The sequence below is a fragment of the Melospiza georgiana genome, chromosome 9 (assembly GCF_028018845.1).
Source record: "Melospiza georgiana isolate bMelGeo1 chromosome 9, bMelGeo1.pri, whole genome shotgun sequence".
In the NCBI taxonomy this organism is placed as follows: domain Eukaryota; kingdom Metazoa; phylum Chordata; class Aves; order Passeriformes; family Passerellidae; genus Melospiza; species Melospiza georgiana.
Window position 1 is genome coordinate 19,906,654 of NC_080438.1, and position 27,818 is coordinate 19,934,471.

General features: G+C 40.6%; 1 protein-coding gene across 2 annotated transcripts; it reads right to left on the minus strand.

Annotated features, from left to right (window-relative positions):
- Positions 1-3,856: 3,856 nt before the first annotated feature.
- Positions 3,857-23,760, minus strand: PTGFR (prostaglandin F receptor). 2 transcript variants are annotated; one of them, XM_058030251.1, is made up of 3 exons: positions 23,673-23,760; positions 22,028-22,554; positions 3,857-6,093 (listed from the first exon to the last, which is right to left on the minus strand). In XM_058030251.1, the coding sequence occupies exons 2-3, from the start codon at positions 22,493-22,495 to the stop codon at positions 5,788-5,790; spliced, it is 774 nt and encodes a 257-aa protein (XP_057886234.1). In that variant the 5' UTR covers positions 22,496-22,554; positions 23,673-23,760; the 3' UTR covers positions 3,857-5,787. The 2 variants fall into 2 exon arrangements, with proteins under 2 accessions (XP_057886234.1, XP_057886233.1); XM_058030250.1 differs by having other exon boundaries at positions 21,707-22,554.
- Positions 23,761-27,818: the final 4,058 nt, after the last annotated feature.

Here is a 27,818-nt window from a genome sequence, read left to right on the forward strand (position 1 = left end):
TCCTCACCACCCTCACAGGAAAGAATTTCTTCCCAATATCTAATCTAAATCTTCCCTCTTTCAGTTTAAAGACAAAACAGAGTATCTTCAACAGAGATTAAAAATGTCAAATTACCATTTTAGAAAGCAGGGGTTGAATTGTTCCAGGCAATCTTGGATTAAAGTTCTGTCTTCTTCATCTTCCTCTTGAGCCTGTGTCACACAGACCAGGAGCAGACAGCATGTAATGTTTCAGGCATCTGGGGAACTTCATGCATAAAAGGTATCCTAGAAATTATCAGAAGTCTCTGCTTTTCAGGAATTATAAAAATAAATCTGAATCTTGAAATTAAAGACTTTCTCACTTGTCCAAGTGTCATTGCAAAGGCTCCACTCCAGGCTACCAGGCTGCTTTGGCATGGACTGTTCCACATTCCCCTGCTGGAGCCCTCACTTCACACAGCTCTGCCTTCAGCATGTATGAAGTGAAAATAGGACTGAAAGATGCAATCCAAAAAATAAATTGATTCAGATTACAAACATCTTTTTTATGAATTACAACAGAATTCAAAGTATTTTTCTGCTGCTGCCTTCAGAAGAAATTAGATACACACACATAAATGTCCCTGGGAAGGGTAGCTGCTTCCTAGAGATGTTATACTGTAACAATTTTTTGCCTCAAGTATTTTAAATTGCTAACCTCCAACTGAAAGTAAGGTTGTTTAAAAAAAAAAACTGAAATGGATTTATTTTTGTAAACTTCTGTAGAAAGTATTTATTTTGCAACCATGGTGCTGAAATTAAACAGCTAGATAGATACATGTTTATATTCCTGCAGACATGGAACTTTTTTTAAAGACTCCATGAATGTGTTGCTAAGAAACCAAGTCTTTCATAGATCTGTCACTCTTTAACTTATCCTAATTATAAACAATTTTTTAAATTGCATTAATTATATTTTGAATATTTAACCATTGTCCAATCACTTCAGACGTCATTTTGTTTACAGGAGGCAGTAGAAAGGGACAAGTGGGTTTGTTCTTAAAGCATCATCACTTGGAGTTCCTGAAGTGTTTACAGGAAGCTTTTCCCCACACGAGGAGGGTCGGATCTATTACAGCAAGCAATTGTCATTGACTCAACCTTTGGCATTTTTGTTATTAATTCTTCCTGTAACTTGCTGCAAATATTATGTTTGTTTGTTTTCTGCTTCTTATGAATAAATTTTACTGAGTAAGACCTAATGGTTTAGGGCTTGCGCAATTTTCAGGCTCTGCTCAAATCCCTGTTTGCACCAGCAGATCTGTTCCTCGACTGCATTGCCTACCTCTTCTAAACATAAACCACTTCAGCATTTCCCCAGAGCCAGATGGAACTCTTTCCTAAGGCAACACTTAAAGGAATAAAAAAAAAAACCCCAAACCAACAAACTTTTTACTCAGAGTCAGCATTCAAGATACTTGAGCCAGAAATTGTGCACCACATATGTGTATCGCATCCATCTGCACAAAAGCTGAGCATCAGCTACAAAAGGGTCAGACTGCAAACGTGCTTTGATTGCCCAGACACTGTTAAAGTGAACTGGAAAATAGAAAAATTATGGATTACTACTTACCAATAACAGATGGTAAAGACATGCAAGTGTCATTGCTTTTCAGCCTTCAACAAAAAAAAAAAAAATGAGACTTAATGAAATAACCAGGAAAGCTTGGGAAAGCCTGAAGAAAGTGTGAGTTAAAGAGTCTGTGAGTTATTATCTTCAAGGATCTCTAATGATAAGAAAGTGTAGGGTCTTGCTCATTAGCATGACCTCCTCCCACCAAGGGCATGGGGTCCCAAAACCAACAGCAAACATTTTGGTGTGGGAGAGCAGTTTACTTCATAATCTGAATTGTTCTGTTTAGAACATAAGAAGGTCTCCCTCCAAACTATCCCACTGGATGTATTAATGGCCACCAGAAAGCAAGTGGTGATAGTGGCTGTTCCATACAGAGAAGCAAATGTGATATTTCAACCATTGTTTGCCCAGCTCATGTCCAAGACAACAATCTGTGAGACACACAATACCTGCCACCACCACTCACCACACTGCTGCAGCCACTGGTAAGGAGAAACACACCTATAAACAGTCACTTTTATGAGAATAAAAAGCATGTTGTTACTGAACCAATCGGCACAGCTTTAATGGGCAATATTTTCCACCTGAAATACACCCTCAATACAAGCTGATGGCCACGGGGTATTGGAACTCATGACTGGGTTTTCTCCTTGCAGCTATTCCTCACCATAGCAGTAAACTTGAGGTTATCTCAAGAACACAAAATGCATTTTAAACAGCCCCTCTATTATCTCACTATTGAAACAGCATTATACTATTAGTATTTAAAAATTTCCTAGTAAGTATCAAAATTAACTGACATTCAGCAGGAAAACATTATCTGTTAAAAGAGAAAATACTTTCCTCAATATAATGCAGCAACCCTTAATAGAAAGTTGTTTGCTGAAATGGAAGACCAGTTTTGCCATTTTTTAAGGTGGCAGATTGCAGAAGTTAAAACTGAAAAGCAGCTGATTTTTTTTATGGAAGCAATAAAAGTCACCAGAGGCATTGTAAATTCCCTTGGCATTTGAGCATTTTCCCAAGAAAATTAAATCTCATTCCGATCTATGCTGTAATTCAGTGAAGTGCTGAGTTACCTGTAACATCCTGGAGCAGTGCACTGAAGGTAAGGCACATCTGAAAGGTCCCAACATCTTGTCCTAAAGGATTACCATGGCTACAGAACTGGTACATATTGCTATTCCTGAAATTGTTGCTCACATATCAGACTGAACTAATGGGAACACTTAATACACAGAAATCTGATAATAAACCCACAAGGTGAACCCTTTGTCTCAAGAATCACATCTAAAGACCTTGAACCTTGCTCTCCATCTTTGTATCCAGGTAACAAACTACAGGTATTTGCATAATCCCTGTGATGAGCAACTGGTTACTGATGGTTTCTTTCCTCAGCACATTGGCTCAGCCCAGGCTAGGACTTCATTTCAGGATAAAGTGCTCCCTTATATAGCCTGCTGTTGCTTAAAATCCCAATTAGATTAAAATATTCTCCCACCCTGAGGATTTCCTCGGTCATTAGCCACAAATGAGATTCACTTTCTTCCCAACAGAGCACTTATTGCCCCTGCCTGCTCTGGAGGCACTAATTACTGCCAGCAGTAAAGGGGCAGCTCACCACTGCTCGCATCGTTAGCCAGCTTCTGAAGAGACCTCAGCACACCCTGAGCACACTGTCCTTTGCTCCCTGCCTGGGCAATGCTCACATCCTAATGTGAAGCCATCCCACTGGCTTTTTAATAATCTCATATTCTATAAAACATATAACTCGCTAATCATACAGCACAGCACGTTGCTGGCTGTTCTGTGAGATGAAATGAAATGCAATAACAATCCAATCACTTTCAGGGTAACAGGTCCTTGGGTGACTGTATCCTGAGCTGCCTCTGCAGGCCACCACATCACTAAGCAAGGCAAAATAGCAATAGCAAAACTCACTTTTTTCATAGTGCATGTGAAACACAGGCAGATACTTGGATAAAACCACTTACATCCCAAGCACCAAACTGCCTCAGTTCCACTTTCATTTGCATTTTCTAAGCATGGGTCATCAGAACTGCCTTAGACCACCCTGCCCTGGCCATGTGCAAGCACTGGTACCTCTCACCTGAATTCCCACTGGTCCCTCTCTGCCTTCACACACAGGAATGGTAGTGGTTGGCTTGAGTCCAGTGTGATGTTTTTTGTCATAAGCATTATTTTTGATAACTCAGGATCATCTTTTTGGTTACACAAAAAACACCTTAACTCTCAGGATACAGTTTGGTAACTTTAATGAGGCTTTGCAATTTACATTCAATGTGTATCAGTACACAAAATATAAGAAATCACATATACATATAAACTTTGCTCTGTTGTTTTACAAGCCAACCAGAGTGAACAACACAAGCTACATTTATTTGTTCACACAACAAAATGGAACATTTTCAAGCTTCATTCACCAACGAAATATCTCAACAATTTACAGACCAACATTATTTTGCAGCTGCTAAAACAACAATCTTCCATAGGGAACAAATAATTTATGTCAACAGATACACTGACATCACATTCTATGAAATAAAAAAGCCACGTTGAGCACTGACTGAATGCTTCCAGATTTCAGCAGAACTCACATGAAGCAATAGTGCAGAACTTACACCAGCATCAAATCTGTCCACCACTTATCAGCCCTATGACTGAGAAAAAAAATCACATACAGAAATTTTTTAGGGTAAATAAAGCCACTTTAGTACAGGGTTATTTAACCCACTTATTTTTCAACCTTTTTAAAACAAAAAGGAAATAGCTTTAAAAAATATATAAAAAAAAAAAAGAAACATTTAAACCTTTTGGGTTTTTATTTTCTGACTTGCAAACTATTCTCACATACAATATGAATTTGTACTTTGTGAATAGTTTTGGTCCCTCAGACTGTCTTCTTAGTGAATCTGTTTTTAACTACTTTGTTCAAATATACCAACACTTCACTAACGTAGTTATTTGAAGTTAAGTAGGTAAAAATAACACAGACCTATCTTAAAACAATATCTCTCATTTTTGGCTTCTGAACAGCATACAGTCACAAAAACCAAAGCTTCTTTTAGCAGCATTAAAGGTGAAGGGCCTTCTGTGTGAAGCTGTCCTGAAAATTTTCCAGAACCTTCAAGTTATTGAATGCTCTCAGCTCTTCAGACACAGACCCTGCAAAAACTGAGCATTCAGTTTGCTCTCACGAACTCAACCCTGCGCCCAAAGCAGTTCCTTGCAGAGGTGCTCATTTGGTCACACACATGTTCACAGCACATGTGTGACCTTTGACAGATGAAGCAGATGTACCGCATGGGTATTTCAGTACACGCACCAGGGGAACGCTGCCAGAATCATCCTTCAGTTTGGGAGGGAGGGGGAAACCACAGTTTTCACAGACTAACCACTGCTTTATGCCTGTTAGTTTCAACAGAATTGCTGAAAGGACTAAAAGCTCACCAATACACCCCAAAACATAACTGTAAGGAAGCTGAGCTCATCTGCTTCTCTGCTCCCAAAGGGAACCTCAGGTTTTGTCAGTGATTTGAAAGGAACACTAACACTGAGGCAGAGTTCACAGCTCTCCCAAAAACTCATGGAACAGTAAATAATTAAGAGATCAAGTCAATGAACCAAGCACAGTGGATCATTTAATAAACTGGGCATAAGCAACATGTCTTTTATATATACAATTGGTAAATTCAACGCCTAGAAGCACAGAATACCCTTATGTAAAGGATGCTTGACTTCATTCTAGAAAAAAAGTGACTCTGCAAGGGATTTGAGGATATCTCTGGTAGGAAAAAATCTACCCCTTTTAAAAATCACCCTGGAGATCACTTCTGCCCTTTTAAAAAGCCTGTTAAAGTGAAAGGCTTGGTGGGGAGTGTTACAAGGAGCCCTCTTCACTTTAGAATACATCCCTTCCAAATCTGGTACTGGAATGTTAAATCATCTATATTTTTCCCTTCCGTTCACTGAAGTGAATTAAAACATTCAAGGGCATCTTTTGGAGTAGCAATATCAAACTGGTGAGCAACAATAGCAAACCACTGACAATTTAAAACATATGCCAAACCACTGAGCCTTGGAACTCATTTTAAGGTACTGCCCATGTAGGAGCGTTGCCTCCATCGTCTCTTCATAATTAAAACTTTAGTTTAACTTTCAGTTCAACTTCATTGTCCCATGGAGCTGAGAGGCCGGAGGTTTATCTGTTTGGAACTTCCCGGTGACTCGGATATCGCCGCGACCTTCAGAGAATTCTTGATGGAGCTGAGCTCCCACATGTGCAGGTTCACGCCGCGCCCGCCGCAGCAGCCGCTGGTGATCCTGTAGAGGTTCCTGAGGACAGCCTTGCGCAGCAGGATGTACACCCAGGGGTCCAGGATCTGGTTCCACGTGGCCATGCGCAGCGCGAACAGCAGCGTCTCGCACGCGTCCTCCGAGCGGCCCTCCCTGAGCCCGATCCTGGCCATGGCCACCTGGCAAAGGGCAGGGGTTCACAATTATGCGTCAAAAAACACACATTTAAACAACCTGAAAACTGAGTATTTTAAAACTGTGCATTAAAAAACAAAGAGAGCGTGTAAATGAGCAGAATTATTTCAGCACTGTCTCTAATCTTCACACCTTCACAGCATCAGTGCATCCCAAACTGCAACGTAAATACTTTCAGCTATACAGGATTCATCATCCTAGAAATCCTCTAATGTTTCACAAAGGACATACACGTGCCTCTCCTGAATTACTTCTGCTGAACTTTAAGCAGAGGATGGCAACCTGCCAGGGAACACCCTTGAAAACAAGGGATTGATCTAAGCAACAAGCAAAACCTTAATCCAGAATGTGATCTAACAAAGCATGCCAAGACTGTTCCAGAAATGGATTTTCTCAAGGACAGAATCCACTTGTAGGTCAGCACATTTTTGTAACAGCTATTTATTTTTTCACATCTTCCTAATTAAAGGCTGCATAAGGAACACAGTACCTTGACTTCAACAAGAAGATTCACATTTTTCACAGGTTTTCAAAATATTCACAACTTTTCCACGTTTTCACAATCATTTGGGGAAAAAATCATATTTTTAATGTTAAATAAATATTTTAATTTGTTTAGGAGTGACAGAACATTTTTTTATGCTGCAGCAGAACACAATTTATTGACACCAGAGGATTTAGAGGTCTGCAGGAAAATTTAAGCCATGGTGACAAAAGCCACTTGTCAGTGGAGACACAGGAGGTTTCATTCACCTCTGGAAATGCTACACATGGACAGACCTCCACCAGCAACAACACTACCAGAGCCAATAATTCCACATGGAGGAATTCCAGACCAGCTCAGCAGGGCAGCATCCAGCAGAGGATACCCAAGGGCCACCAGCCCAGCAAGGTGTGGCTCTGGCCCCTCTGTTCTGCAGGGACACAGCCCCAGGGAAAGCCAGGCCACTGGGACTCCTGCCCTGCAGACACCTCCTTTACAGGCTGGCTGCCCTGGGCGTTTGTAACCTGAGTTCCTGCGTGAGGAAAGCCTGCTCTGCCAAGCCAGGAATCTGCCAGAAGGTGGTAAATTATCTCTCCCTCTTAGTAATGTTAAAACCACACGAAGACTTTTTTGGTAGAACGATGAAACACTGTAAGGCTTTTTGTTCCAAAGCCTTTAAAGCACGGCAGTTATTTAACTAAGAAACAGGATATTTTACAACTGATGCTCTGAGTACACTAATTTATTGGGCAATGAGAAGTGGGGTCAGGCTGTCCATGCGCAGGGTTGTAATTTCAAAAAGATGTACTGAAAAGAGACTCAACAGAAAAACTAAAAAATAATAATGAATGAAGAGAGAAACCTAAAGCTCAACATGCCAGCAAACCTATTTTACTTCTTTTAAATGCTTCTCTCTATTTGCAGACCTATAGCTATATTTCCTATAGCTTGCAGGTCACCACATCTGAGTATAAGCTTGAATGGCACAAAGTGAACACATAAAAGGACACTGAACTTGTTTGATGAAGCATCTGATGGAGTGTTTCCGCGTGGCTTCCATGGGAGCAGCAAAGGAAGCCCCCAGGAACACTGCTGGGGAAGCTGGTAGGACTGGCAGGAACACAGCTGGGAACTGGTGTGGGGAGCAGGAGGAATGTCTGAGCACCAGGCCAACACAAACACAAGCCAGTTCCCTGAATCTGCTGCTCACCCACAACCGCTGGGCACATTCCTCTCTGACATCAGCAGCCCACCCAAACTCGAACAGCTCCCCTGGCTTCACATGGGATGTTTGTTCAGGACAGTCTACATTTTATTTATTAAAGGTCCAATACCACAAGGCAAACTCAGACCGAATACTCCTTACTCTGCAAACAGGACTGGGCAGAAATGACAGCTCAACAGAGCTCACAGACCAATGTCCTTATCCCACTCAGCTTGTCTGACTTAATACAGACACACAAGCCACTAATCTGATGTACTTAAAATTCATTTGTTGTTCCTCTCTCACATTCTCTGAAGTCAATAAATGCCAAATCCAATGCAATTTCATGTCCAGACAAAAAAGCACTAAATGTTGCGAATAAGGAAAAATAGCTCCATCCAGACTTTGTAAAACTTATGCTCTCATGACACCAAGAACACTTGTGAGAAGTGTTTGCATTTAGAAGTAATCTGCATTTAGAAGTAATCACCTTTAAGTGAATCTATTAATTTGCTGTTCAAAATAAATGACTTCTGCTTTGATAATGGATTTGCAGGAAGTAAATCAGGACAACAAAGAAAACTGATACATAACTATGGATTCTGACTCGGAGAAGCTTCATCCAGAATATTTCAGTTGCCTCTTCTGAACATCAGACATACAAAAAATAATCCATCTAAATTCACAAGAGCAAGTAGAGCTTATGTACACAGACACTTGTTTAAACAACTCAGCTGTAGGTCCCTGGATTAGAAATAATAAGATAAAATCTAATTATCTACAAATTTTGTTTTATAAGATTGTCCTAACCATATTACTAACACTATTTGGGAGTATTATGCAGAAATTTAAAAAAATATTTTCTTTCTTATATCTCTAAAACTAATATAAAAGCTTTTTGAAGTTTTAAGAGGCCAAGATTTCCATAAGAAATGGAATAAGACAGAGAATCTCACTGCAGCCCTGAGCAGAAGCATTTTTATGTTTAAGCACTTGTGGCAGAGCAGCAGGACATGTAGCCATCAGTGAGTATGAATTGAGAGAGATTCTCACTCCTCCAAAGAGACTGCCCTGTTCTGGGGGCTCACCACATCTTCAGAAAAATCATGTAAGAAAACTGCAAGCACCCGTGCAAAGAGGAGATTTTGTTCTGGAGCCTTTCTAAAATCATCCACTGATTTCTAGAACAAGACTTAAACTTCAGCAGAAGAGGGGTGGAATGGAATGAAGTTAATATAAATTAGTATTTCTCTCACATTTTCATAGTCTATTTATTTAAATTTGAATTCTTGAAATACTGTTCCAAAGTCAAGTTTGAAACCATAGCTGATAAAAAGGAAAATACACTACCAGCTGTTTAATAAAGGATTTCGTTGAAGCAAAACACGCAGACAGTCTGGATTTTCTCCCTGGGTGTGAGAAACTCTTGTCATTGAAATGGTTCAAAGTCATCAGCTCAGAAACTGCCACTAGAACTTGGTGCAGTGCCAAGTGGACTTTTGAAAGTGGGACCACCTCCATGGGCACAAAAAGAACACTTCAATTATTCTTATTTGAGTATTAGAGGTCAATAATTGGTTCAAAGTCAGGCAACCAATTCAAACCCTTTTTTCCTTTCCCTGCAGGTCCACCAGGCTGGTATGACAAAGGAATTCTGTTCTCTGTAGGCAGCAGCACCCAAGTGGGGAAGAGGCAACACCATTGCATCATATCTAATCACCTCTGATCTCCACAACTGAAGTTAACATTCATGCAGATTCAGCAGCATGACTCAAAAAATTAATCCCCAGCTGGTAAATAATACACGTAACTCATGGCATTTTCTAACATATTTAGAAATGTAAGAGTCCAAGTAGCACTCTGCTGATTTATACACTGTTTATATGAGGACAGCTGTAGTATGTGTCCCTGGTTTGCAAAAAAAAAAAAAAAAAAAAATTACATGATGTAACTATGACAATTCAAACTTTCTTTATAAAAGGTACTAAAAAAAGTACAACTTTAAAAGCAATTTTTTAAACCAAGTGTAGCTGCTTGAAAGATATAAAGTTATTCTGATTCATACCAGTCCTTAATGGTTTAAGAAAGGACCTGAGAATTCAGTGTTCCCAAAAATACAGAAAATCAGATTTGTGTTAAGGAAGGACTTGGCACAACACATTAAACTTCTACATCCGTTTTGTCCAATTTTAAACTTCATTAAAACCAAAGCTCACTTTGCAAGATCCAGAAAGTCTGATGGAAAATTTTTTTAAACATTTTGAAATTGCTGACTTCTTCAATTCCGTACCTAGCAGACAGCATCAGAGAATTCCCATTTCCCTTAAGGGCAAAGCTCAGGGCAATAAACAAAAAAATTGCTTCAAGGCTTCACACCACTCTCCAGACATAAACAGCACTAATTTAATTTTCCTTCCAATTGGATCTACACGAGAACAACCAATAGGCTCAAAGGCTGTGCTGCTTAGTCACATTCCTGTCAGTACCCAAGGACAGCCAGTCAAAATAAGCAGCTGACTTTAGAGCTAGTTAAGAAATAAGACAAAAATGAGACTTTGATGCATTTCTCCTCACAGGCTCTAAATCCAGGTTCTATCCTTGACTTCAGGAAACTGGGTAAATCCCAGTCACCAAGAGATTGACATGGAAAGCAGAACAGACAAATATCGGAAATTCTTGTCTTCTGCAGCTCAGCCCTCAGACTCCCCTGTGGGAACCCTGCAGACCCTCCCAAGCCTCTTCCTTGGGATTTCCTTACAAGCCATTCTGAGGATTTCCATTAACGGAAGGAAGTCCATGGATTTTTCAGTATTTGCAGAACACTTCTATTTTGTCACTATTGTCAATGTCAAACCCTGAGGTGCAAATCCCCTTTTTCTAAACCACAGAGGTTTCAAGGCAGAACTTTACTGATTATGTCCCAATCCACTGAAACAAAAAATATACACTTATTTTGAATTCCTAGAGTTTTTTTAACTTTTCATTTTACAAAAGCAGCTTCAGTCTAACAGGCAAGGATTCTTACAGGTTGACATTTTGTAGTACTCTATAAACACAGACCTTAAGAAAATTAATTTACAAAATAGTGTGAAAAAGAAATTAAAAGGCATATATCTTCATGTTTTATGTACCATTTTATATCTCTCAAGCAGTGCTGGTAAAAAAGAAACACTGCCAGCAAATTGCCTGCACCATTGCTACACTGATCTTGCAGTATGCAAGCCAAGCATTTGTTGCAACAAAGCTGAGCATGCTTTGTTTTATTTTTTATGTGATTCTGCAAGTCAGTTTAAAAACAAGACCTTCCAAGAACAATATGCAGTGCACCACTTCTGCCATCAAAATATTAGTACACACACTGTTCTACTTATGCCACATAATGCTTTTTATGTTCTAGATCTGCATGGTTTTCCCCTAGAGTTTTCCTTTCCCTTTCTGAAAGAAAAACATTAACTATATCTTCAACTTTCATATACCAGATGATCACTTAGCTTAGCAATTAAATTCTAACTGAACATAATGATTTGTCTTAAAAAAAGCCAAATTAAAAAGGTAGATAACAAAACATATGAGCCAGCTTTCCACCACATTAACGCCCAGAGGGTACTTTTAAGAGCATATGTAGTAATTCCTTACGTACAATTCAGCAGGATCAGCTCTTGAGAAGAGTAGCAGGAGAAAAAGGGAGTCTCCTTTTCTCTCATGTATATTTCTGTGATAAAATAATAATGCCACTAAAAATTTAGAATGGATCCACTGGCTCACTATTTGGCCCCCTTAAAAAGGAACTGCATAAACATTTGGAAGGTATTGTTAACCTACAGAGGTGTGAAAGAGGTGGGAAAAGTCCAAAAAGCAGAGAGAAAATGGGAAATCACAAAAGTTTTCACAAAGCAAATTAAAACATGTTCTCATATTCCTTTCTCAGACACAGCCTAGTCTGTGACCAGGCAATTTCTCACTGAAGTTGACAGGAAAGAAATTATGAAGTAAGCCTCATAACCAGAGGGCAGGGGCAGGTCTGTGTGCATGAACTTGCAAACATTAAGTGAAAGTGAAGTTTTTACTTTCTGTCAACTTTCCCCTTAGACATTACCTATCTTGCATCAGTTTTTCAGGAGGATAAATTCATGTTGGGCTTGAATAAAGCATTCAGGGTCACCTCTTTGTTTGTCCTAAATAATCCAAATATTGCTATCTTGGATTAACAATCCTCTGCCTTTATTTCCTTTCCCTTCCATCAAAGTAAGAAATACTTCAGTTCAACCAGCTAGCAATGCAATTACTCTCACAGCTTAATTGATAACTCATTTGAAAGGAAAGCATTGTGGGTATGGATAGAAAAGATTCTAGCATTGGAAACACAAGATGACTCACTTCATAACGAAAAGACATAGCGTCCATACCACAGTCAAATAAACAACCTGTTTCCTGAGCTACATGCTTTAAAGCTGCAAGAAAGGCTGTTTCCACAGCAGGAGGAATGTATTCCTGCCCAAGAACAAAGCCTATATCAAAAAACCTCTTGCACAAAAAAAATTATAGATAGAATAAAAATATTCTTTACCCAGCAATGCTAGAGAAGCTTTACAAGACAATTTTAAGGGCTAGAAAACAACAGAGTATTTCTAGTATCTATAATAAGGACCGTCCTTAAGCATTTAGGAAGGCAAGATCTGTAAGCATTTGGGGTTTATTTATTCTTCCATTAGTGTCAGTTGGACAAAGCTTCAAACCCTAGAAATTATCTATTACTTCTTTGTTGTCACTTTGCTTTTCCAGGTTTTCACAATCATTTGGGAAAAAATCATATTTTTAATGTTAAATAAATATTTTAATTTGTTTAGGAGTGACAGAACTTCTCCCACTAATACCCTACAAATATCCCAAGAAAGAATCACAAATAACACACGATACTGGGGAGGAAGAGAACTGTCTGAATGAATAAAAAAGTGACAATGTACAGACAGCCTGGGGGAAGAGGAGCTGCAGAGGTCCATAGCCATAGAACAGGCTGGAAAAGTTGGAAGAGACCTCTACAATCATCAATTCCAACCATTACCCCAGCACGACCACACCCACCACAAAACTTTTTCCATATGCCCAAGTACCACATCCACATGGCTTTTGAACACTTCCAGGGATGGAGATTCCAGCACTTCCCTGGGCAGCCTATTCCAATGCCTCATCACCCTCTCAATGAAGAGATGTGTTCCTAATTTCTATTTAAACCTCCACTGGTGATCCTGTCCTTGCTGGAGATGGACTGGAGTCACAGTCACCCAATCACTCAGTACTGTCTGATCTGCAGTGTCTGAAGGAATCTGACTGGAGGCAAAAGAAGACACAATGCATTGCTTTTGTGTCATTCTTTTTATATCACCTTTGTTAAAGTGACTTATTCTGTGTATCACTCTGAAGGAGTAAACTAAACAGCTATGATCAGAAATATCAAAACTAATGAATTCGCAATATATCTACCAAATAGAAATATATAATTTCCAAATACCTTTTTCTTTTATGTTGGCAAATAAATTGCAAGGGCTATTGTGTTCAACCACCTTTCAGGAGGAAGATGGAAGAAAAAATCAAGTCTCCATTTTATTTCTCATTACTTCTGCAAATGCACACCTCTGGTAAAAGGTGGATTCAATTTTATTTCCAATTCTCTAATGAACTTTAAATCCTAAAAGAAACTGCTACCACTTACTCCTTCCTGCTTCTCTTTCTCTCTTTCCATGCAGTGAAGCAGATGGGAATACAGCTGGCCACATCTCTCCAGCACAAGAGTCTTCCCTCCCCTCATACTCATGTCCTGATTTCAGTCATCACCAGGTAACCCCTGAGCAGATTCACCACATCCTTTCCATCCTACCCCACCCCTGTAACTTTGGGAGCCCAAACCTCCTGAGGGGCAGCACGCAGGTCCAGGACAGCAGGAGATGCCGCAGAACCTCCAAAGCATCTCCAGTTCCTTCCACTGTTCCTCTATTTCGCCTCACCCGATTCCAAAATGAATCCCTAAGAAAGAGGGAGCTCTGCTCCCTGAGCTCTGCTGTTTCCAAAAGCACACCCACAGAACCTGTGCTGGGCGCTGCACTGTGGGCACACAGGGAACCTCCATCCTCAGGGAGCCTCAACCCAAACTGCAACTCAGCAATCCCTCTCACACATCAACCAATCCCACAGCACCAGAGACACAAGCAACCTGTGCTAGAAAGCACCATGCCACAAAGCAGATTGTGAATTAACACCATAACAATTATAATAATAAACATTCTCTCACAGAATACATGAATGTGTGTTACACCCTGATGTCTGTCATTGAAACTGGGGAGGATGAAGGACCTTCTGGAGTTTTTCCATGTGAGTGTATTACTCCCTGAGATTTTTCAGCAACAACTTTACCATTTAAAGTGTTTAGATAGCCAGGAAAGACAGCTTTCCTAAAATAACCATCCAAAAATGGTTATGCCATGTATGACATTTTCCAAAGATGGTTATGCAGTGTATGATATTTTCAAGTCAGAAATACCTGAACAAGTGTCATATTTAGGAAACAGGAAGAATTCCCTTATCTCAAACAATAGAATGAATGTCAAACTGACTTACTTTTTAATATCAAACACAGAATGTAAAAACTTAACCACGTGAAATAAACAAGGAAAGATTATGAATGGCAAGTTTATTTTGGTGAGGTTTTCAGAATTTGATTTCTTGAGATGGCAACTTCAAAATTGAAAAAAATAAAACCAATCCACATTTTCTGTGAAAGTCACTGATACCTATTTGAAACAAAATACTTGTTTCATAGTTTAATTCTGTATGTAACATCTAAATTTAAAAATCAAGAAGCAAATAATTATGACAGAAAACCAGAAGCACATTATTCTGAAAATGCCATTTTCTCACATGACTGGAAACCTGCCTTCCTTACTTTTTCTCTCCAAAACAAACAATCTCATTGTCTTCTGATGGCACTGCATTATTAGAAAAGCCTTTACGCAAATTTTTCCAAACAGCACAAGTAAACATAGATAACAAAAACTCTATTTATGCTTCCCCTGAAGCCTCTGGTAAAGGGCAATATATCAATCTCAGCCCTCCTTCTTTCCCTGGTTCCTACCATTACTGCCCATTTCTTCTCCAGCACTTTGCTGTTGAGAGTATCTCAGCTCCCTGATTTCTGTGAGAGGGAGGTAAACACTTGAATTACAAATATAGCCACAATTACTATAGACTTTCTAAGCACTCTGTGATGTGCTGGCACATGCTTATAAACATTTTTGTTAAAATGATTCATGTTTCTCAGAAAGGAGAAGGTCTGTAAGATCTCTATGTACTGTAAAAAGATGACAATAGGAAGAGACCAATTCTGAACACCAAAATAGCACTTTTAAAATTCAGTATAAATTTAGGTAGGTATCGTCTAAAATTATTGTCACTCCACTTCTCATGTAACCTGGTGGAATTAGACAGCTGTGCCACTTAAGAATACAAAATTAAAGTAAGTTCTCTACCATCAATACTAAGAACATCTTACCCAAAGGTTTCATAGAAACACATCTGAACAGGTGGGTTGGACTTTCAAACACATTGTATTAAACTTTGTTATTCTCTCTGACAACACATGCAAATTCTTTCCAGGACTATTTTCTTGGGGAAAAACAGCACACTCAAATTGTCTGAGCTGCTGAATAAATCTTATTCCATGGGAAACTAAGCTGGAAAGAAACTTCTGTCTTGAGACTAACAAAAACTTCCATCAAAACGAGTGTTCTTTTTCCTCTTAACCTGTAAAATTAGTTATGTATTCCAAAATACTGTTTGGGTCATAATATTAGCAAAGATAGTGATAGTTTTCAGCAATTCAACCTTGAGTTATCAGATGCTAGGAGAAACTCAAGCAAGAACAGCAACTGAATTTGCAGAGTTAATGGATCTATTGAGAAACTCAGCAAGCAATCAAAGGACCATGATAGGAGTGGGAGCCCTTCCTCTAATTTGGCTCAACAAGACAATCAAACTCAGGAATTCTTTCTTGGAGGAACTTAGGGAGCATTTTATTCAAAACTGGCCCTCCTGATCTCCTCCGACACAGCAAGGTCTGGAAGAGAAATAACCACCTACAGTCAGCAACAGCTATCCCTGCATCAGTGCTGCAGGCAGAGCTAAGGAGGTGGATCCAGCAGGCCTGCTGCTGGCTAAAAGCTGTTTTTCCTTTCTCCATGACACTGGTTCATTTATTTAAAGCATTGTGACAGCAGTGGGCTCCTGACATGGGCCTGCACCCAGCCTCAGAGATGCAGTGACAGTGCCCAAGAGTTCTCTCTCCCACAGGAGACCTGTCCTACCCCAGGCAGGTGAGAGATGTTCCCACACCCCACATCAACCTCTCCTGCTGACAAGGCATCCTGTCTTTGTGTGGTGTCAGCACACAAACCTTCCAGCAAGAACTCAATGACAAAAGCCAGCACAAGCATAGTAATTATCACTGATTATCTTCTTTAAAATCTGAGCCCTGAAAAGGACAGGTAAGTGTTGTTTTCCCCTCTGAAAGTCTTGAAACGGCACTGAAAGCTGCAAGGTTAGCTGAACATATTTAGTGTATCTCCTTCACTTTTCAGAAACACACCTGTGGAAATTGAAAGCCTAATTTATTCTTTTTCAAAAGAAAAGATCACTCTCCCTGTTGACAGTGCCTGTGCAGGCACAACAAGCTTACAGCTACAGCTATAGCTTTGACTAATAAATAGTAAGGTAATAACACACTTCTACAGCTTTGACTAATAAACAGGAACGTAATACACTTCTGCAGAGCAGCCCCACATGAAAAGTGAATCCTCACATGGACCTGCATCTTGGGACATCTCCCTGCTTCTCCTCAGCTGCACTTTTTGATTCTGAGAAATCACCAGTTACAAGAGCACAAGGGATAAATTTTTAGTAACTCTTAAGCTGTAGGGACAATACAACAGCAATGAAGGCATACAAACAGCAATAATAAAGCGACCAGCTCATATATATGATGTCCACTGCACATATAAGGTACTGCAACAGAAATTAAACGGTCACCTTAATAAAGAAGACAGAAAACAGGAATGGAGGGAGAGACTTCAAGAGTAACACAGGTATGAACACCTGACAAAGTGTATACAAGGCTATACATGCAAAAACAAAGGAGATGTAGAGGACTGCCTTGTTCAACCAACTACCTCATAATGGACACAAGGACGTGGCCCAGGAGTTACTTAGTGTAAAACCTGCAACAAACTGACCTCCCTCAGCAGATTGCAGCCCTGAGCCTGGCTCTGCACCCAAACAGCTGGTGGGGCAGCCAGGCTGGGATGGGGTAAGGGCATTCCAGTGAAAGCCTCCCTGTTAGCACATCAGCTTCTCACCAGCTCCAGAGCACATGGTCTGACAGCACCACTCAGAGCAGCTCCTGCAGCCTCTGAGCTGCAGTGATTCAATAAACCACAAGCTGAACACAGCCCTAGGTGCACAAAAAGCAGCCATCAAGCCCCACTGCGTGAGACAGTCTGAGGGCACGAAAAAGTCAGAGCGAGTTCAGGGAGACACAATTAGCATAACAAATTGGAAGGAGAAGAGATTACATGGTAAGGGGCTGATAAAAATTAATCTCAGCAGTAAAAAAAGCAACTGAATAACGGTTGATTTATTCCTATGAAATAAACAGAGTTCTTTCCAATAAAAACAGGAATGGCTATTTCCAGCAGTAGAGGGGAGGTAAAACTGGAATGAAATTAATCAGTTAACTGCATGGAAAAAAGATTTTAACAAGAATAATTTCAATGTAAAAGTACTTTTCTCAGGCTGTGTTTCACACATGAAAAAGATTAGAAATTTCTCTGTATCACAATAAATTCACTCTGTAAATAAATTCACTCTGAAATAAATCTCTGCTGTCCATAGTTACAGACAGTTCTCTTTGCTACTCCAAAAAAACAAATTTTATAATATGTTTATCCCTTGAGCCCCACAGAATACGACACAGGGATGTCAGAATTTGCTCATACAAGCACAGCTCCAAACCAAGCTGTTTCATGACACGCCAGACGTCAAGTGACAGCCAATAAACAGCTTTATATAACAATGTATTTCATCAGAGGTGTAGTCACAAAATGCTCCTGCCAGCTATTTGCTTTGGGAATCCAACCCCTAGGGACCAAATTCATCCATTAAAATTGGCATACCCTTAGCAAATGAATGAAGAAAGCTGAGAAGTTGATGTTGGTATACCCAGAACATATTTACCTGGAATTACCCATCACAAAACAAAATTATTTGGACTGTCAGAAAAAATGTGCCTCTGCAAACCACTGATTACATATATTATTATAAAACACATGAATTTCACTTTTTGGGATTTTTTTGGTGAATTTTCTCCTGCTGTCAACTCCTCAAAAGGCATCAGTGCTCCCCCATAAGGGAAGAAGCAGGGAGTACCTCTCATACTTCATTAGGGGGAGATTATCTCAAAGTGGCAGAAAATGTGAAAAAGCTGCTTATTTTGAAAAACAGATGAGATGGAGTTTTGGGAAAGAAATCCAAAGGAAAAAAAAGAAATCAGAAGGAGGTCCCTGTCCAAGAACCATGGGGAGAGCTCCACATCACCATGCCATGGGCTCTGCTTTTGAAAAATGCTCCATCCATGTCTTCAGGAATCTTAAGACAGAGGTGGTGATTGATTAGAATAGTACATATTATTATTTATAATATTAAGTGTTAGCTATTGAAACATTTACACACATACATAAATAGGCATCAAAACAACTTCACTATCACTGAGCAGATGCAGAAGTCAAAAGTTCAGCTCCACATCAGACACCATAAAGAATAATCCAGGGTCTCGTCATCTGAAAATGATTTTATCACAGGAGAGTGACAATGTCGGAATATTAACTCCACTTGGAAAAAAAATAAAATTAATTTAAAATCTAATAGTGAAGTAAATCTGCAGTTGGATTACAGCACTGGACAGACTCGGCTATGGTAGCCCTACACATATGTCAATGGACATACCAGACTAGATTGAAAACAGAAGGGAAATAAATAAATTAAACCCCCCCAACACCAAATGAATCCAAACTCTTGTATCTGCAAACCACATGTGCTATAAAACGCATTGCCTTCCTCCACTTTCTCTTCCAGAAGTTTGTTTGGTTTCTAGTAACTCTGATTTACTTTGAGGCAATTGATTCTCATGAAACATTTTGTTCTGTATACTCTTTGGGACAGAGAACATAGGTAGAATTCACAATTCAAATGCTAGACTTCAAATTCTGACTTTTAGATTTAGCTTGGAGAAAGAAAATGAAAGAAGCAAATCACAGAACAAGCATGTATTTATGTCCTCTTCCAGAGAATTTCACCTATGAACATCTACTCATATTTATGTCAAGAAATACTTATTTTGGTATATGCTGATTATATTATAGAATGTAAACCACTCTTTTCACAAATTAAAAGCCCTGAGACCTTTCAGAATCAGAAGGTTTGAATCAGCAGTTAATCATAAAGCATGTAACTTGATAAACCCTGGATCACTTCAATGTAGCACATGAGCAGTATGCTCCAGACAAAACTTTATTCTACTGCAGGCCAAAAAACTTGCTAAATTAACACCACACGTGTAATTCTGTTTGTAGTCTGTTGCTATCAAAACAAGCAATGGGTAAATAAATCAGCAAATTTACTGGTATAAACTCCATGATCCTAACATCTACAAAAGGAAATACCCACGGAGGACCCTGTCCCATTGCATTTCCCACTGAAACTCTCTGGCTAAAACACTGACTGTTCACTTCCTTGAAACTTCGTTCCAAGAATCTAATCCCCCGCTACATCTACTTTTTTTTTGTTTTTAAACCCTTCCTTTCTAACCTAAATTTGTGCACATTGCAGAACTATTTTTCATAATGCTAGGCTGAGTTTGGCTCACCTCATTTCAAAAGAAATCCAGAGGCACAGCATCACAAGCCCAGCAGGCACAAAAGGCACCATCAGATTTGCCACCCAATGAATCAGAATTCCTTGTGAACCAAATTCCCTTCACAACACAGTCCCACAAAATACCAAGTCCAAAATTAAGCATGACCTGGTTCACTGGCCTGCATCAGCTAATGCAAACACTAACTCCAAAAAGGGTCTGAAGAAAAAAATTCCTGCTAGACCAATAATTCATCTTCAACAACCACTTAGATGAAGTTAAATATTTTAACAAAAGTAGTGCTGTGATTTCATTAGATTGCCGCAATTTCTAAAACTATAATTTTATATACTTTTAATAAATATCATAATTAAAACTGAATAGCATAACAAAATCAACCATAGTAGTTGCAATTTAGTGTTCCTTAATGTGTTGAATAAATGAAGTGTCTCTTTTGAACTAAAAAATTTTACAGCTTTTCTGACACTCAAGGGTTTCTCAAAACCAAATTAATCTCTGCTTTTAAGAACAATTAATTTAAATGAAAATAAATGTTACCAGAAGATACTAATGCTGCTTTTTCATGGAAAGTAAAGTCATCATATGAGATCCTTTTTGGAAAACCATTCTGTGGCATGCCCCAAACTTCAGATGGTGTCTGAAATAACTGTAAAGTTCCCTACAAAACTTGCTCTGCTGCTCTGACAACTTTGTTTATGCTCCACACACTACAGCCACAACACTGACAAAAGCCAGCATGAATTTAAACTATGCTGCAGAGCAAGACTAGAAAAATTCTCCATTATTTGAACAAAAATGAAGGAGTATTTGTGCATTTCAGTGATTGCAGACATTCATACCTACACTCACCTTGAGGCCAATGATACTGGATTAATTAAATGCTACCTGCCAGATACCAAACTGCTGCAGCCAGGCCAGTGTCAGTGTCTAATTTTTAACTAACTCAGGTAACTTCAGACTGTACCATAGGCAGTGAGCAGATGGAATACAGCTGGATATGATACAGATCTTAGACTTAAATGTCAGCATTTGTTAGTTCAATCCAGAATTCCTCATCTATATCATTGGAAAACTAAAGGACCCTGCCTCTAGGGAAGAAATTAAGGTTCCACGTTACTTGTGATTTAAACCCTCTAGCAAAAAACCTAAATTTCTTCAGACAAGTTTGCTACACTAAAAGCTAATACCAGCTTTCTAATGCCATGATAGAGCTGGAGCTGTCAAATTCTTTGCCATACCACAATCCCACCTCCTGGGACCCTGCTCACTGAGAGAGCAGGCACTACCAGCACTGATCATCTCACAGCAGGGACAGTCCCATACCAGCTCTGCTGCTCCTCTGTCCACATTACAAACCCAGCCTGCTTAGGTCTAAAGCAAATGTTGATTTCAACCCACTGCCAACCACTGGTTTTCAATACGACCCTAGAGCTAAGCCCTTAACACCCTGAAAATGGAGGGGAGGATTTTTAGGTTCTTAACTGTTACCTGCCCTAACAAAGTTCACAAGGAGCAGTAAACAGTTGAAATAACAGCAAACAGACTGCCATAAATAAAAGAATTATTTACACTGTACAGAGTAAAAAGACTTCCCAATCCTAGATGTCACTGAATTGTTGGAAGAGTTCAAAATGTGTTCTGAATTATTCTAGCCGTGAGTCTTCTATCACTGTCTGCTCCACAGCTCTGGAAATGCAGTCCTGACAATCACTATGTATTTAGTTTACTGTGTTATTGATCAGAAGTGGAGAATAACTACAAGTTTTTTATAGATGCATAAGTACATACATTATAGGCAATATGCTATAAAATGAATATCAACTGAGTGGGTGGAGCTGTTATCACAACTTAAGTGCTTTAAAACCTGGAGACAAAAAAGTGTAACTTTTATACAGTGATGTGCATTAAACATTGGCAAATACATTATGCTCTTACCAGGAATGGGCTCCAGCAAATGCAAGAAACACACATTATAGCCAAGAGCTGAATGATCATTTCAAAATGATGAGATCTGCCTTGTCTTTGTTGACTTTTAAATTTGACTCTTAAGAGGGTAATTCCTGTGACAGCATTGCACAGGAATGAAATAGCAAGGGCCAGGAACCCAAGGCAAGAAAAAAGTAAGAGATAAAATCTGTCTTCCCAGTCCTCAACATGTTCTGTTTTATAGAAGCACCAGGTCCTCGATGCTTGAATTTGGTAGGCTCTAAACCTAAGAATAGGCAGCAAAGCTATAAGAACAGCAAACAGACATACCATAGTCAACATCATTTTCACATGTCTAGAAGTCATTTTTGTAGAGTGAAATATTGGCTTGGTGACTCCAATGCACCGTTCAACAGCCATCACACTGCCCAGGAAGAGTGGGCACAAACCAAAGAAAACCATGCAGATGCCAAAAACGCTGCACAGAATGTTGGACTGGTTAAACCGAATCCAGTCTTTATCCGAGGCATACACAAACACTGCAATGGCTCCATTGATGAGGTGGCCGAAGAGATCTGTGACAACCAAACCACTGGCAAGAAGCAAAAAGGAGGCTTTGGATTTCTGTCTGAACCTCTGGTATGCCTTCATGAGAATTACTATTGCAAGACTGTTGGACAAAATTCCTGCCGTCATGAAGATTATTGAGAAGAAAACTGAAATCTTTTTCTCCGTGTGGCACGTTGTGTTTTTCAAGACTCCAAATCCAGCCAGCCCCGGTGATTTTGAACTGTTCATGGTTAGGAAAGGAGACGCAGCCCTCAAAGCATTTCAGCAGTCTTGCAATCAAAAGGCATCTGCAATTATAAAAACAAATATACACAACGCTGTAAAAGGCATACCACTGTTCAAATGGCATTTCAAACAGAAATTCCATAATATTAGTCTGCGGTACAAATCTAATTTTCCACTTTTCTGAGTGATATGATATGGCATCACATTTTAAGTTCATCACTCACATTGTAAAACAATTGTCTGCATGCATTACACAATGCAAATATAGCCTACAAGAAATTCAGTTTCAGCATGCATAATACATACAAAACAATGTATACAATATATCATGTTAATGTACATCTAGTAAGATAAACAATACAAACAGTTCTGTTGGTTAAACTAAGCTAAACAAATGTTTTTGCAACAAACTCCAAGAATGACAGTACTTAACCAGCCCAACCACAAAAGTGAAATACTGAAACTGGAGCATTTTGAGATCATAATCACGCTCCACTTTTAAACATTTATTTTCAAAACAATGTCTTAGTACCTCTAAACAATTCTCCTCCCACAAATTCATGTTTCAAAGCTTTAACCTAACCAGCACTGAAGCCTTCAAGTTCCCAGTACCCTCGCTGAAGCACAAACTTAGTTTTCAGACGCACCGTAATTCAGAAACCAATTCTGGAAGTTACTTTACGCTTTATCTCCCATCTCTACTCCAAGGACATTCCTAATACTAAAACCTCCCCAGGTAGGGGAAAAAAAAAAAAAAAGTAGGGAGAAAAAAATAAAAAGCGGGCGCTAACAGCCCGTATTACAAACTGCCGCTGAAGCCCCTCGGTTCCTGAGCTACATCGGGAACGGGGCACGCCGGACCAGGCAGCTCTGCCGCTCGGGAGCGCTCAGCAGAGCGCGGCCGGCCAGCTCCTCCGACGGAGCGGGGCAGCGGAACCGCACCGCAACCGCACCGCAACCGCACCGCGGGCACACACGGGGCGCACACCGACAGGCGCACACCGACGGGCACGCACCGACAGCAGCCCCGGTGCCGGAGCAGCGGCGCTCCCGCCCCCCGCCCCGCTCTCCCTTAAGCGCTGCCGCCACCGGGGGCGGGGCGAGCCCGGCTCGCCGGGCACAAGTGCCCCGGTGCCCGCCGGCCCGGGCCAGCCCCGCCGCGCCGCCGCTCCTTCCCTACCCCGGTCTCGGTGTCCGGCCGGCCCCGCCGCCGCTCACGTTCGCGTCGCCCCGCGGGGCCGGAGAGAAGCGCAGCGCGGAGCTCCGCCGGCCGCCAGCGCTGCCGAGCCCCCTCCCGCTGGCGCCGCCCGCGCCCGCCCTGCCTCCGCCTCCCCACACGGCCTCCCCACGCGGCCGCCCCAGCCGGCCTCCCGCCCGCCGCCCCCGGGACGGGCTCCGGCTCCGTGGCGGGGCCGCGGTTCCGTTGCCCCGGGCGCACGCACCTCGCCCCGCCGTCCCGGGAGGCGCAGCCCGCGGTGTCCCTGCGGCCGCGGTGTCCCCGCAAGGAGAGCCGCGCTGCCGTGTCACATCACAGCCACGGGCGAGTTCCCGCCCGCCGGGCTGCAGCCGCAGCCGGAGCAACTCATGGGGCAGCCGAGAGGCCACATCTGTCCTCAGGCACCGCTTCACCTCCTCTTCACTTTCCGCACGCTGCTTCCCAACTGCGCCCGTCAGCAGCGCGCAGGGAGCTCGGGAAGGGGCAGCCCCAGCAATACTGTCAGGGATGCGGCTGGCACAGCCCCAGACACACGGCCCTCGTTCTCCCGGGTCAAGTAGAGCTAACAGTGCTCCTTGGACCATTTCTCTACTGGAGAAACACCATGAGAGCACATCCAAATGAGGCATTAATGATACGACCCATAGGCTGGAAATTCAGAGCTTGTTGCCCATCATGCACTCAAGCTCTTACCAGTTGAAGTTATAGATGACTTTCAAGTTCTTGCATCCATCAATGCCCAGGACTACCAAACAGGCCTGAATGGGAATTTTAGTCACAACTCTTACTGTAGAAGTAAACCAAAATATAAAATCAATGTCAAATTATGAAACAAAACTGTAAAATACTACAGAATTTATCATGGCTACAATGATGAACTTAAATTTGTTTTCATTGACACAGTCTTGAGTGGTACTGTTCCTGGCGCCACAAGACTATTACTTAAAAATTAACATTCTCAAATGTACTAGTTTTTGCTTACCTTCATATCTTGAATAGCACAGGTACAAGTTGCCTTTCTGTAATCTACTAGTGAGGAAACACAGGCTAGATTTATCTATTTCTTCAAACAGTATTTAGAGTCACTTGCATAAACAGTTAAGAGCACCACACGATGACCTTCGTCAAAATTGTTGTCAGATTTTGGCATTTTAGCATACAATGAGCAAAAATGCTCAGTTTGGTCTAATTGGGACCTATAAATTCCCATAAGTTCTTTTTTAAGACAACAGTAAAACATAAAAATATCTCAAAATACATTATTACCTATTAAAGATCAGATAAGGAGAGTTTATTTTATGTCCCCTGCCTAGGAATAAATGGAGATGGAGATCTCAAACTACAAACAGCTCCATGCCTTTCTTCCCTAGCCAGATTTTTTCACCCAAAGATCCTGAAATGGGGAGCAATTTTGCTTGAAAAGAAGCAATGAAGTTCATACTTCAAGACAGCAGCCTGGGTGGTAGAAGCTGAAACAGCATTATCAGGTAGATCAAGACAAAGGGAAGAACAGAAAAACCTCAAGACAGCTGTTTCAGTGTGCTTGTAAAATGTAGTAAGGGAAAGGCAAACACCCTGAGTAAAGCAGTAGCCTGCCAAAAGGAGGGGCAGTATTTCAGTTGCTGCAGAGATGGAGAAAAAAGGCAAGAAATAGTGTTAGGAAAGTAAATACAAGCTTCCATCTTGCTTTTCAGACAAGAGGCATTGAAGAGTGCTCCTGCACCTGTGCAGCTGTAAGAGCACAAAGTGCCACATCCCAGTTTTGTGCTGTGAGCAAGCAGCTTGTTAAGCGTTGGCATAAGCAGGACAGGTATGTCTGGTGCTCAGCCCTGTACACATCTGTGTGCTCCTGATACAGGAATAACTTAAATAGTGACTTCTCTGCAATGGAATGGGTTTGTAGGATTATGGCCAAGTGGGATGGAGATTTCAGAAGGTGTTGGAGGGGTGAAAACTGGCAGTGACACCAGCAGAACTGTTTTTCATACTGACCCATGGTCAGCTCCTTCATCTCCTATTACTAATGAAAACAGGAGTGACCAGAGTTGTCCCACCACAGCCTCTGCTGTGGGTTGTGAATGAGCAGCCACTGCTTTCTTAGGGGCCAGCAGTCCTTTCACAGACCAAGAGCTGAGGGAAAGGAGAGGAAGGATTAATGTCATTTTCAGCAGGGCAGTGGCTTTTCCTCTCAACCATTTGACGGTCAACCATTATGGAGCTGGGTTTGATTCAACTCCTTTTTATGTCTGAGAACAAATGCTGTAGATGCAGGAGCCACAGTGGAGTGTTTCCTGACCCTTTCTCGTTCTACCTGTTCGAAGACTGCAGAACTGAGGTGGTGCCTTGGCTTAGCTCACTGACTTCAGCACTTCTTGATGTGTTGGGCTGCTTGTGTTTGTTCCAAAGCCCTTGACTCCTGTGTACTCCAAGAATTAGGAGTACACAGGTTTTGCCACAGGTTTCAACTTGAATGAAGGAACCAGAATTCCCTGCTCACATTCAGTGAGTTTAAATCAAGAGGAGTAGTTTAACATATAGAGAGAGAAAGAGATATAGAGGTAAAAAGACATCTCTTGTTCTGTGATAATTGCAGTCCACACACTGGTCACCAGAGAGTGGAAAGAAAATGTGACAAAATCTTCTGGATGGAGAACTTTTGGATGTTGCTGGTTTGCAACTGAAGTGTACAGTAATCAAGTCCTCAAAGCCTCCTGCTGCAAATCCAGGAACCTACTCAAGTCTTGCACTGATTTTTCACTGAATACCAGCTTCAAAGAACCTTGCTGTAAATGAACAGGTAGGCATTTCAGTGGCAACAACAAAGTTGGTAGAATGCAAATAAAACAATATCTCTTCATCCTTTTTCATCAAGCCATAAATTCCTCATGCAGCCTTCAATGATAGTTACTATGTACTTTTATTATATTCACAGTTCTTGGTGCAAAACATTGGAAACCTTTTCGTTTTTGTGCATAACAAGAGCTAAGTGTCATCTTTCCATTTAGTGAAATAGCAGTGATATAAAAGCCTTTAAATTTCACAGACAAAAGTAGTAAATCAAAATAACTCTAGAGGGAAACTGTGAATATAGGATCATATTTGGGGCACCTCAGTCAAATAAAGCTGTCAGTGAGAATCCTTCAGTTAAATGCCACCTTGTTCAGCCCATAATTGTTTGAGACAAAAGAGACTTCTGAGGCCACAGACACTGAATGCTACAGTACCCATCCCCATAGAGGGTTAGGGTTACTGACTTCCATTTCTCCAAAACCAGCAATCCTTCAGGACTTCCTTCTCCTCTGGAATTAGTGCCCTGCCACCCAAAAAACAGCTTCTATCAAAGGTCCAACTGTACGTGATGAATGAGCTATTCAAATGTAGAAAAAAAGCTGATATCCAGCTGAAGGTAGCAAAGGAGATTTAGACTAGGTGGGATTTACATCAGAAAGATTGCACATATTTTTATGCATATATACCATTCTAAGTATTATATGGCTGAGAAGAAAAATCATGGAAATGATGAGTTTCAAAAGGTTAATAAGCAATGCTGAGAGGTTGGGCAGAGGCTTGCTGTGTTCTGAAGTCAGCAATAGTCAGACAGCAGAAACATGGAGATAAAAAAATTATAGTCTTGGAAAATCTGAGTCACTTGTTAAGAACACCAGCATTACTAATTCTGCTTGGATTTTTAGTAGTCTTTTTTAGTATTCTCATTATGAATGGGGAATTATTCCCATGTCTTTTTTAAGATTGTTAACCTAATTTTACAGCAGATTTTCAAAGAGACTGATTTTAAATCGTATAGTAGTGAAGGACAATTTGCAATCTCATTTCATTAAGCAGATAAGACTGATAAGGGCCAATTTTGCTTGAGAAATTAATTATGCCTTCTGTCTAGAAAATGCAATCAGAAAATTAGGTCAGTAATGTGGAAGGTGATCATGTACATAGTAAAATGGCAGTAAGTGCACAATAAAGGATGTCACAAATTCCTAGCCTTTTAAAGTCTCATATAAATTTAGCAAATAAGGCTTCCTTTAAGTGTTATGTGACTGCAGCATATCCTTAACATCCTGGCTTGATAGTGTTAAGACAAAACAGTAAATTTCT